Here is a 12066-nt window from a genome sequence, read left to right as displayed (position 1 = left end):
ACGGAGACAGCAGGACACTGAGCGACAGGTGTCTGTATCGCGGTCAGGTGTTGTGATATTCACTCTCACTACTTTGCGGCGACTGTAACCGTTAATACATTGACTAGACACTGGCCCGACAGCATTTATATTTAAATGTGTTGATAACAAGTTTGCTGGGTACAATTCAGAAGACGTGGACAAGCCCTGAAGCTGCGAGCAGTGCGCTCTCTCTCTCTTCTCGTGCTCTCTCTAAACCCAGGCAGGCTGAGTAACGGTGGGGGGTCACGATATTGGATGAACTTCAAACTAAATGTACTAATATAATTGCGAGTAACCTCCGTTCATTGAAGACCTGAGAGAAAGGCTGTGGAATGAAGATTATTGCATATTAACATGGAAAATATTTTGTTGCTGTTGTTGAGTTGCATTCGGGGCTACAGTCAAAACACCCGGGGGGCTAAAGCCCCGTAAAAATGGCCTGGCGACGCTGTTGGAGGAAACTAACTCATCAAAGTTAGTAACAAGCTTCTGTTTTATATCCCCATCTTCTTTAGGGTGTCTATGTCAGTTAAGGCAGAAGTAAATTTCAAGGATTAGGTTTGATTAAAAATGTTTATAAATGTGTAAGTGCTGTAGCTTTAAATGACTCCAGTACACACCTGATGGGCAAAGATCATAAAGAAAACAAATAAATAAAATAACTTCATGCTTCATGATTTGGAGTACAAAATGTTTATTTTATTTTTATTTTTTACATGTTTGAGCATGCATGTTTGTTGGAAGAAAGAATGCATGTGACTTCAGGGTGATTCATTATTGAATGCACATTGCGTACACAGTTGAGGCCAAAATTATTAGCCCCCCTTATGAAATTATACAAAAATCTTGATTTCTCCATGGAAATGACGAAAGTGTTTAGTGTATTTGTTTCTAAAATAACAAAGACTACATGTCCACTAAGTTTGATTAGGATATGTTATTGATGCGTTGAGTTGAAACAAGAAAGGGCAAAAATGAGACGTCCAAAATGATTAGCCCCAGGCCTAAGTATAGTGTACCTTTCTGAGCCACAACTGACAATAACCTCTTAGAGTAGTTCTTTACTAAGTTGGCATAGGTCTCCCCTGAGGGATTGTGGCCCATTCTTCCATTGCAATTGTTCCAGCTGGTCCAAATTGCGTGGTTTCAGAGCACGGACATTCACTTTGAGCACCTGCCACAGATTCTCAATAGAATTGAGGTCTGGGCTCTGCGCGGGCCACACCAGGACCTTGGTTTAGGTATCCTTCAGGAACTGTTGGACCGATTTCGATCCAACAGTTCCTTGGCTCATTTCGATTCCCTGAAGCTCACCACGATAAAGAGCCCACACAACTGTGTTCCTTTAAACATCAACTCCAGAAGAGGCCAGTGATTGGCAATGATGCAACGTACAGCGGCGCTAGACACTGTGAAACGCATCAAGGTTATTATCGTAAACGAAGACGAACGAAATAACGAAAACTAGATGAGAAAAAACATTGTCGTTAACTGAAATAAAAATTAAAACAAAGCTTTACAAAAGAAACAATAACTAACTAAAAAATATGTTGTAGGTTTGCAAAACTAACTAAAAGTAACTAAAATGAAAGAGTAAAAGTCCTTAGTTTTCGTTTATTTATTTCAGAGGACCGAAGCCTACACTTCGAGTGGACATGAAGCTGGGGGAACTGACGTTGCAGGCAGTTTGTCTTGCCGGACCGGCAGTTTAGAGGTGCGAGCGGTGATTAGCCAATGGTAAACTCCGATAGGCACCTGTTGGTGTGTTATGCTTTTGTCCTCCGCTTGAAGGGCTGGCACGCAGCGTGTCGTGTGGCTGTCCTGCCACGATTGCTTTATCCATCAAGAGAGCCCGGGGTCAGGGCGGCGTCTGGCCGCAGCGTAGCAGCTGGCGACCGATGTTATGAGTAGAGACCCATGTAACGTTATGGGGATGCTAATTTAGTCGGGGAGACCCAGGTAGGGATCAGCTGGTAGTTGGTGGGATTTGAACATGTTTTCTATTATCTTATGTAGAGACATGTACAAGATAATATGAATGCAACAACTGTACAGAGCTGAGTTTAGTTTAGTGTGCAGGTAGTGAGTCACTGTCTTGGTGGTTTTTCTTTCTGATGGTCTGGCTTAGAGCTCATTCTGCATGTGTGATGAACAGCCTACATTGATTGTGTGCTCCCCTTGTGCTGGGTTAATGTGCTGGTCATTATATTTACTGCTAGTGTGTGTTTATGGGCTCATTGATATCTCAGCCAACCTGTCTCTTTGTGCTTTTAACATAGAATCTATTTTTTGATTAATACAGGTTTACATTTTAATATAGCATAACTCTTTTCCAGTTAGACTTGCCTTCAGGGTGCTAGGGACCTGTTCTTTGTGGCTTCAAGGGGGGCCTACACTTCTTCCTATTTCTTAGCTGTCCATCACCTCCATTAATTGTATTTCATCTATTTAACCAAGAATGATGATGTAATGAATTATTTCTTGGGACCACTGGGTAGGATTAGGGTAGTTTATCTCTTGGGGTTTTCTGTATGTAGGTTATAAATTATACTGTAGATGTAGGATGTGCTTCATATATTTGTAGTATTTATTTAGACAATGGGTTAGTACTTCAAACATATATATCTATATAGATCTATATAGATATATGCTTAGTGTTTGAGCCCCTACAAGCTTAAAAAGGTGCCCCTTTTCACAAATCTGATCTTGTATTTTAATTTTTGTGAATAAACTGAACTGAGCTTGGTATCCTGCAGGGACAAAGACTAACACTAAAACTAATAAAAACTAAACCAAATTCGCAAATTCATGTTAAAAAGTAATTAAAACTAAACTGAAATTAAAAACAAAATTTCAAAACGAAATAAAAATAAAAACTAATGAAAAATCCAAAACTATTATAACCTTGCTTATCATGAGCCTCCACTATCTTCTTTCTGAGATCAAGACTGATTTCCTTTGTCTTTGGCATGGTGAGTAAAAGTAGTCTTTTCAGTAGCTCTATATTTAATATAAAGCAAGCCTAAAAATGTATTCTATATTCCAAAATATAACAAAAGCTACTAAATAGCATTGGTGAGTGTTTGATTATATCAAATTGTATCAATGCTGCAAACATTGGGAAGAATTTTAGGAAAATGTTCCATAATCAGCGGCGGTTCTAGACCAATTTTGTTAAGGGGGCCAGGCTGGGGCCAGTTGTTTTGTGAGAGGGGCACATTCAATCTGGGACAAAAGAGACAAAGGCAAATGTTCAAGCTTTCAAAATGTCTTGTTTAGTATATAATGTAATGTTTTAGTTACTTACAGTTATTTGTTTCAGTAATAGGATCTTTTCAGTAACTTTAGTTATAGTTTTATTAAATTACTTTATACAAAAAAAACCCTTCCTGTTAACTTCAGGTCAAGTTACAGGACATTCTTTGATGCAACTCTTCTTTGTAAGGCTTAATGAACAGTAGAAGCTCTAGTGTACTAGACAGTCTCACAGTTTGTATTTTGTATCCCACTATAACAACAAACTTCTCCACATTCACCCCTGTTTTTAGTCCTGATTTGAAGTATACATAAAATTAAATACATGATAGTAGGCCATCATCTGTGCTTTATAAAGGGGGATACATATTTTGGTACACTGCATGTCCAGCCTGGTAGTACCAGTAGGCTACTGTTATTTCTTTTTGTGTATGAAAAGTGCTGTTTAAATGCAATGCATTATTAAATTGTTATGATAATAATTTATTTTCTCATGAGTTGGGATCATTACGATTTTATTGACACACTTGTATTGGTAATCCTTATTGGTTCAGTTCTTTATCAATGCTCTTATCAGTCCTATTTATTACTAAATAATTGCATTTTAATAAACTTTTTTATTAACTAAATGTTGTTTTTAAAGCAGCAACAGGATTTACAACAGCAACGTCACTAATAGCTCACTGGAAACAATTCTAACATGTCAGTAAAATAAATCCTATTCCTGACATCAACATACTGAGTGAAGTTTAGAAAGAATGAACAGCTCTTTCCCTCCTGTCCTCCTCCTCCCTCTGCTGCTGCTCGTAGAAAGGAGTCTATCTCAGCCACCAGCTGAGTTTATAATGTGTCATATTTTAATGTACGTGGCAAACTAAGCTGAACAGTTACTAAAGACAGACAGCTTTCACTTTAGCTTGTTTGTAACAATAAGCTCTTATCTTAACTTGCGCTGTGCTTGTGTAAAACCAAAATACAGCTGCCTTGGATGAGAGATTAGGCAGATTACAACATCCTGTTTTGCATGTTTATCTCTCTGTTAGATTCCATTCTCTTCTTTCTGAGTGTTCATGAACCGACTCACTGTTTTAACCACACCCTCGACCTTGTTTTGGTATATGGTATTGAAATTGAACATTTAATAGTGTTCCCACAGAATCCCTCTTTATCTGACCACTGTTTGATAACTTTTGAGTTTGTATTGCTGAACTACACGCCATTGGGATAAAATTTGAGGATGCCATCAGCTTTAAATTCATTATCAAGTCACAAAGTAACAGAGGACTCCTATGCTAATTTCAGTCCCTCCCAAATCGATCATCTTGTTGATAGTGCTGCAGGCTCGCTGCAAATGACACTCGACTCTGTAGCCCCTCTAAAAAAGAAAGTAATAAAACAAAGGTATAAAACTGAAACAAATAAAAAATATTTGCTAATTAAAGCAAATATCGCTTGAGAGGAATTGGCGTTCCACCAAACTGGAAAATTCTCGTTTAATTTGGCCTGATAGTCTTAAAACGTTTAGGAAGGCCCTCCGTAATGCCAGAGCAGCTTACTACTCGTCATTAATAGAGGAAAATAGGAACAACCCTAGGTTTTTTTTCAGCACTGTAGCCAGGCTGAGAGTCACAGCTCTATTGAGACATGTATTCCCATAGCTCTCAGTAGTTACGACTTCATGAAATTCTTTAATGATAAAATTACAACTATTAGAAACAAAATTCACCAAGACCTGCCCTCAACTGGCACCAACTTATCTCCAAACTCAGGAACCTTAGAAACAGCTGTCAAACCAGGTTTAGACTGTTTTGCTTCCCTCAATCTTTACCAACTAACTTCAATAATTTCTTCATCTAAACCATCAACCTGCCTCTTAGACCCCATCCCAACTAGGCTGCTTAAAGAAGTTTTACCCCTAGTCAGCACTTCTATACTAGATATGATCAATCTATCTTTATCAACAGGCTATGTACCACAGTACTTTAAAGTAGCTGTTATTAAAGCTCTTCTGAAAAAGCCCAAACTTGATCCGGATGTTTTAGCCAACTATAGACCTATATCTAACCTTCCATTTCTCTCTAACATCCTTGAGAAAGCAGTCGCCAAACAGCTGTGTGACTTTCTACAGAGCAATTGTTTATTTGAGGATTTTCAGTCAGGATTTAGAGCTCATCATAGCACAGAGACAGCACTGGTGAAAATTACTAACGACCTCCTTATTGCATCAGACAAAGGACTTGTCTCTGTACTGGTTTTATTAGATCTTAGTGCTGCATTTGATACCATTGACCATCAGATCCTATTGCAGAGACTGGAATATTTCATTGGCATTAAAGGAACCACTCTAAGCTGGTTTAAGTCCTATTTATCAGATCGATTTCAGTTTGTACATGTTAACGATGAGTCCTCCATGCATGCCAAAGTTAGTCATGGAGTTCCTCAAGGATCTGTCCTCGGACCAATCCTCTTCACTTTATATATGCTTCCTTTAGGCAATATTATCAGGAAATATTCCATAAGCTTTCGTTGTTATGCAGATGATACTCAGTTATATCCATCGATCAAGCCAGATGAAACTCATCAGTTAGCTAAACTTCAAATGTGCCTTCAGGCTGTTAAAACCTGGATGACCTGTAATTTTCTCATGTTAAACTCAGATAAAACTGAGGTTATTGCTCTGGGGCCTAAGCACCTCCATGACGCATTATCTAAAGATATACAGTGGGTACGGAAAATATTCAGACCCCTTTAAATTTTTCACTCTTTGTTTCATTGCAGCCATTTTCCAAAAATCAAAAAAGTTCATTTTATTTCTCAGTAATGTACACTCAGCACCCCATCTTGTCAGAAAAAAACAGAAATGTAGAAATTTTTGCAAATTTATTAAAAAAGAAAAACTGAAATATCACATGGTCATAAGTATTCAGACCCTTTGCCGTGACACTCATATTTAACTCAGGTGCTGTCTATTTCTTCTGATCATCCTTGAGATGGTTCTACGCCTTCATTTGAGTCCAGCTGTGTTTGATTATACTGATTGGACTTGATTAGGAAAGCCACACACCTGTCTATATAAGACCTTACAGCTCACAGTGCATGTCAGAGCAAATGAGAATCATGAGGTCAAAGGAACTGCCCAGTAACACAAATGTACAGTTGAGAAAATTATTAGCCCCCCAGGAAGGACTTTGGCGGTTTTGGGGGGGCCAACATGGGCTGTAACACAGAAAAATTTCCTTTAAGAGGCAGAAAACTCAACCGGTTGGGGGTGAGAGAGAGAGAGCACCTTAACATCCTGCAGAGATTCTGTCAGACCTGGGCCCTGACAGTAAACACAGCCAAGACTAAGATAATGATCTTTCAGAAGGAACACTAACGAACCAGCGGTATCGATGACCCGGGATAACGACCCCACTGAGGTTAAATAGCTGAGTTTCCCTGCCAGTCAGTCAGAACTGAAGAAGTCCTTTGGATAAGGGACGAAACGTCTTCCAGTAGCTTCAACCAAGTCCAGTTGCCCTTCATTTTAACCTTCGGATAACTATGACCTGGATGACTGAGAATCTTCATAGACATATAAAGGTGTTGTGTGTATGTGTGAACATGTCTCAACCAGGGTTCCCGCTGCTCCTTAAAAAGTCTTAAGAGGTCTTAAATTCAAGGACATTAAGGTCATAAATTGTCTTACATTTCCCTCAATGCTGTAGGTATTAAATTTGCTAATGGTGCGTTTATTGCTGGTGGGAAAATTTATCACACACAGTGGCCTATTGTAAAACATCTAATTAGGGTGTATTTGTTTGCTTAACTTACTATTAGACAATGTGAGACCCCACCATTAATATAAGTTTTGTGTTATGCTTACATTAGCTGCCGAGGTTGAAGTCTGAATGCATCATATTTTGTTTTCGTCTTTTGTGGCTGCAAGATGGGGAGATGCAAGTTTAATGAAAGGCGGTTGGAGGTAGACATGTTTCAGAGGTTACGTGTGAGGCTGTGCTTATGTCTGCGTTGTTAGTACGTAGCACACCTGAAAGTCCTGACTCCTTCGCAACTTCTCAGCTTTGAGTGCTGAGGTGACACACTGAGCAGGCACCATTCATTCATATCAAATGATGACATATTGCAGCAAGTTTGCCGCTATTCGGAATATGCATAGTAATTTACCTGTTATAGGAATTGTCTCTATCGGTCAAAGATATTGTTTCAACACTTTTTTGGGTCTTAAATTATGTTTTGTTGAGGTCTTAAACAGTCTTAAAAAGCATTGAATTTGACTTTAAAATTGTGCGAGCACCCTGTTAACTCACATTACAGCCTGCACACTGTGCGTTGGCCCACTGGATGCTGTTCAGGGTATTTCTGAGACAATGATATTCTTGACGATGTGAGAAAATTCTGAAAAATATTTTGGGTGTAGAACAATAGCTGTTGAGCTCTCCTCGCGTGACTTTTGGCTCCACGTACTCAACCAGGTGCTTCTGCTTCTTGTGGCATTGCCCATTTTGCTGTTTCAGTCTTTTTGCACTTGTTACATATCACTGTGGTTTGTTGTTTATCTGATCTTTTGTAACCAAACCACTTTGACACTACTGAATTTGCCCCCTCTTCCACTGTGCAGACGTTGGCAGTGTTACTTTCACTTTCAGCCATGCTTGTTGTTGCAGCGTGTAACGGTGTATTGTCAGTATGCCCACAAGTCAGAATATTGCCGTTTTCACAAACCCAATTTTTTTGAATGTATTAAAAGTAATACCAATATGGTATGGCGTGCACTTTCCCAGGATCTCATGACATATTATTCTTCCTCTAAAAAAGATATTTACTTTAAAGAAAAAACAATAATTTATCACAGTAAGCGTAAAATTTCAAATGGACTCTGACTCTGCATTGAACTTTTTTAAACCCCAGTAGTAAAAGGTGATATCGGCTAGATCACCCACGCTGGTAAACATTGCCTCAGCTCAGTGGTACTGAAACATAGAGTACTTATGTCTCCTGTGTTTTTACTTCTCCTTTGATGTTTGTAGTAGTGGTATCTGTGTGTTCTTACTGTTTTTTTTTTCACTGCTGCAAAACTGGTTTGACTTGACTTGATTTCAAGGGTTAGCTTTGGTGTAAGAAATAAGGAAACGACCTTTTTAAGAAGACAGTGATCAGCAAAGTACTTATTAACTTCGAGAAATCAAACAAAAACATGTACTCAGGGACACAAAATGTATTTATTGCTTCATCATACAGTTTCTGCAGAGACATATGTTTGAGCTCAGTTGCAGAGGCATGGAGGTATGTGCATTCAGGTGGATTATTATAGTAAGCTATATCAGTGTGAATACGTGTTGCTCTGCGTGCATAGTGGGGGATTTCAAACAGCAGCAGGAAAGCAGATTTTCTCGGCCAGGCGGGCGATGCTTTACTGCTGCTCCATACTGGAAATGACTAGAAAGCAGAGAGAGACAGAACAAAACAAACATCAGGGTTTATGTGCTTAAACTGTTGTATGTTTATGTGTGTGAGTGTTGGCACAACTTACAATTCTTGACCCAGTGAGCCTTTGGATCAACACAGACCTGTCCCTCTTGTGTGTTGAGACTGGAGGGGAGGAAAAAAGCCATCACAGAGTGTCTATGTGTGTATATTTAAAGTGTTGGACAACATGTCTAAACTTACATTATAGCCTCCACACAGGAGTTCTTGGCAGATTGTTTTTGGTATTTGTTCCCAACCACGATTTTGCTGACATCAGCAGTGGAGACCTTAGTGCAGCATGGATGTGACAATCTTGGGTTAGGGAAGCGCCCTGAGAAGGCCAAAGAGGACGTTAGAGATTGATATGTATGTATTTGGCCAAAGCAAATTAAGCAAATGAATTTGGAGGAAGATTGACAGGCGATAAAGAGAATAAGCATAAACAATAAGCTTTGCTGTTGCTCGTTCAAATCTCCATTGAGAAAATGTGTGCAGCATTTTTCACTGTGAAACAAAACATTATTTTAACCATTAAATCCTTTTTGATGCATTTTGTGCTGGTTTACAAGGTAATTAATAACCTGGGACTGATGCCTTCAATTGTACATTTTCTTGGAAAATAAATGAGCATTTGCAGCTTCTACTCTTCTTCTAAAGGGAACATAAGTCAACTGATGGAAGATTTTACCATCAGATGTCATTTCTAAGCTTTGTTATCTAAAATAGTATGATTGTTTAAGCTAAAATAACAACAATCTCACCGAAAAATAAATTCTATTTGAGAGTGAGCATCAGCAAGAAAATCATAGTCGTGTGATGTGTGACAGTTTGGAAGGTGGGAGATGAAAATGAGATTAAAGTCACAAAATAAAATCTAGTTTGTTTGTATGTGTGGATATTTGCAGATAACAGGATGAAGGTAAGGTTTTTGATCCAGAGATTAATGAACTAAATAAAATACATGCTGAAGTTACTGAAGTACTAGTCTGTGACATTTTCAAATAAGTAAATGTTTGAGTTGAGCAGGCAAGTAATTTGATTTTGAATTGTAACGTTTGAGTTGATTTTTCTTGCTTTTTGCAGGAATTATTATTATTATCATGTAGACTGCAAGAAGTACACAGGACATTATTACACAAATGATTCTTAACTATAATAATAAAACAAACAGGGTCTCCACAAGGGAGCACTATTTCTCCAGTCTTATTTCCCCTCTATGTAAACAAATGTAGAAGCAACACATCTGAGCGGGTACTTTTCAATCGCTGGTTTGATTCAAGGTGACGATGAAACCAGCCACCGGATGTGGGTAATCAGTTTGGTGCAGGTGTTCTTCAGCTGAACATCAAGTAAACTAAATAAATATTTTTAGATTTTAGGAATGTTAATAACACCCACAAACAAATGGCTGTTAAAATGGTCAGTGATTACAAATACGTAGAAATAATAATAGATGCTAACCTGTCCTGGAATTCTAACACAGACGTTATTTATAAGAAATGTCTGCAGCTTCTATATTTTATGGGTAAACTGAGACAGTTTGGTGTTGACAGAGATATATTGGTCCTCTTCTGTCGCTCCTTTGTGGAGAGCGTATTAACTTTTTGTTCCATCGCCTGGTATTTTACATTGTCAGTGAATAATAAAACTGCATAAGATAGTCAAGATGTCCAGTAAGAGTGCTGGACAGCAGCAAAACTGCACGACGATGACCTGTGAGTCCCGACTGGTGAGAAAAGGGCAGGCGATATTTGGCGTGTACGAGCTGTTACCATCAGGCAGACGGTATAGGGTGCCGTCTCTGAACCAACCGGGCCCGCAGATCATTTGTGCCTACCAGTATTGCATTGCTGAAACAAAACATTACTGAACCTCTGGGTGTGATTGTTAGATAATATGTGGAGCCCTCTGTGGATGTTTGTGTTGTATTGCATCATAGTTGTGTGTATGTTGGTTTGTTGTTGGTCCATTGCTGTATGGCACACTAATAAATATCTTAACCATAACCCGCACAGAAGCCATGCAGATGAAACGAGACTGAGATGAAAGACAAACAGAGTCACTCCAAACAGGCCGTGCAAAATGGAGAAGGAAGACAATAATGCAGCAGCAGCTTAAAGGACAACTTCTTCACAAACAGCAGGGTGTAGGATGATCTGCTGATGGGAAATAACAGTTACAGTTTAATATCTGTTTGTCTGTAGCAAGATAATTTAATACTTACTGTTGCCTTCAGAGGGCTGGAAGCACAGACTCACTGAGAGCAGGAGGAGAGTGATGACCAGGATCTTGGAGGACATTTTGACCAATGGGCTGGCTGGTGGACAGGTTGACTGATCAGGCTGCAAATACACAAGCTGATGGACGTTCAGATATTTATTGCCATATGCAAGATCATTTTCGGGGGGTGGGGGCGTGTTTAGTTGAGGGCAGTACTAATGACGTGCTTTCCAGTGTACATGCATATATGCGAGTATGTGTGGTCCTGGTACTTTCACACCTCCGCCCCTCACCAGAAAAACTTTTAGCCCACTGTGCAACTTTAAACCACCAACATCTCTTTCTGAGAAATAACCTGAAACCTGTTTGCTCACACTGCACACAGGCAGACACAAAGTGTGAAAAATATGCAGAGCATGGTGGGCAATGCTACCTGTTTCACACTGTCATGAGTGATATATTTATACTGCAGATGAGTTTTTTTTTTCCCAATTATTACAGAAAACAAGAGACTATAATTATCCACTGCTTCACTGGAGGTTTGAATGAAAATAAATTTGACATATTGTCTCATACATCCTCCTAAACCATCTCAGGTTATGAGTGACTCACATTCTGCAGTACAGTGGTATATACAAGTGTTAAATACTTTAAAATACACTTAAGTAAAATGTGCATGGAGTAAATAGAAGCACAGCACCTTAATTTGATCAGTAATAAGGCCTAAATGCTTATGCTCCTCAATCTGAATGAACATAAATCTATGGTTGTGTGCTTTACTACATAATTAAGTGCATTTAAGCAACCAGTACCCTAAACTTGCAAAGTTCTGGATGACGAAGCCATGAAATTAAATAATCCTGGGTCTATGTTAGGCCGTCATAAAAACTACAAAGAAACACTCACCATTCAAATACAATAAGTGCCGTTGCAGCACATCTCATTTTATTTAGTGAATAAAACAATGTGTTTGGCAGATGATCATGTCAGACAAGTAACAACTTGCTCTGGAGGAAATGACACATTTACACACACATAGATAGGGACTTGTGACATGCTTTCATTTTGATTATAACTAGCATACATTTGAAGTCTTAGTTA

General features: G+C 38.8%; 1 protein-coding gene across 1 annotated transcript; it reads right to left on the bottom strand.

The window, feature by feature from the left end:
* Positions 1-8479: 8479 nt before the first annotated feature.
* Positions 8480-11127, bottom strand: LOC119913018 (C-C motif chemokine 5-like). The gene is made up of 4 exons (XM_038732331.1): positions 10970-11127; positions 8947-9076; positions 8810-8868; positions 8480-8715 (listed from the first exon to the last, which is right to left on the bottom strand). The coding sequence occupies exons 1-4, from the start codon at positions 11043-11045 to the stop codon at positions 8690-8692; spliced, it is 291 nt and encodes a 96-aa protein (XP_038588259.1). The 5' UTR covers positions 11046-11127; the 3' UTR covers positions 8480-8689.
* Positions 11128-12066: the final 939 nt, after the last annotated feature.

The sequence above is a fragment of the Micropterus salmoides genome, unplaced genomic scaffold, assembly GCF_014851395.1.
Source record: "Micropterus salmoides isolate LMB-PRFRI ecotype aquatic unplaced genomic scaffold, ASM1485139v1 Ms_hic_scaffold_1, whole genome shotgun sequence".
Lineage (NCBI taxonomy): Eukaryota > Metazoa > Chordata > Actinopteri > Centrarchiformes > Centrarchidae > Micropterus > Micropterus salmoides.
The sequence above is the reverse complement of the archived record's forward strand: the minus strand, read 5'-3'. Positions and strand labels throughout refer to the sequence as shown.

What these genes read in the sequence shown, in the direction of transcription:
- LOC119913018 (XM_038732331.1), bottom strand. Translation starts at nt 11,045, where the DNA reads ATGTCCTCCAAGATCCTGGTCATCACTCTCCTCCTGCTCTCAGTGAGT. An exon ending in CCAGCCCTCTGAAGGCAACA is followed by an intron (nt 9,077 to 10,969) that starts GTAAGTATTAAA and finishes TGGCCTTCTCAG; the next exon opens with GGCGCTTCCCTAACCCAAGA. An exon ending in TCCTGTGTGGAGGCTATAAT is followed by an intron (nt 8,869 to 8,946) that starts GTAAGTTTAGAC and finishes CCTCCCCTCCAG; the next exon opens with TCTCAACACACAAGAGGGAC.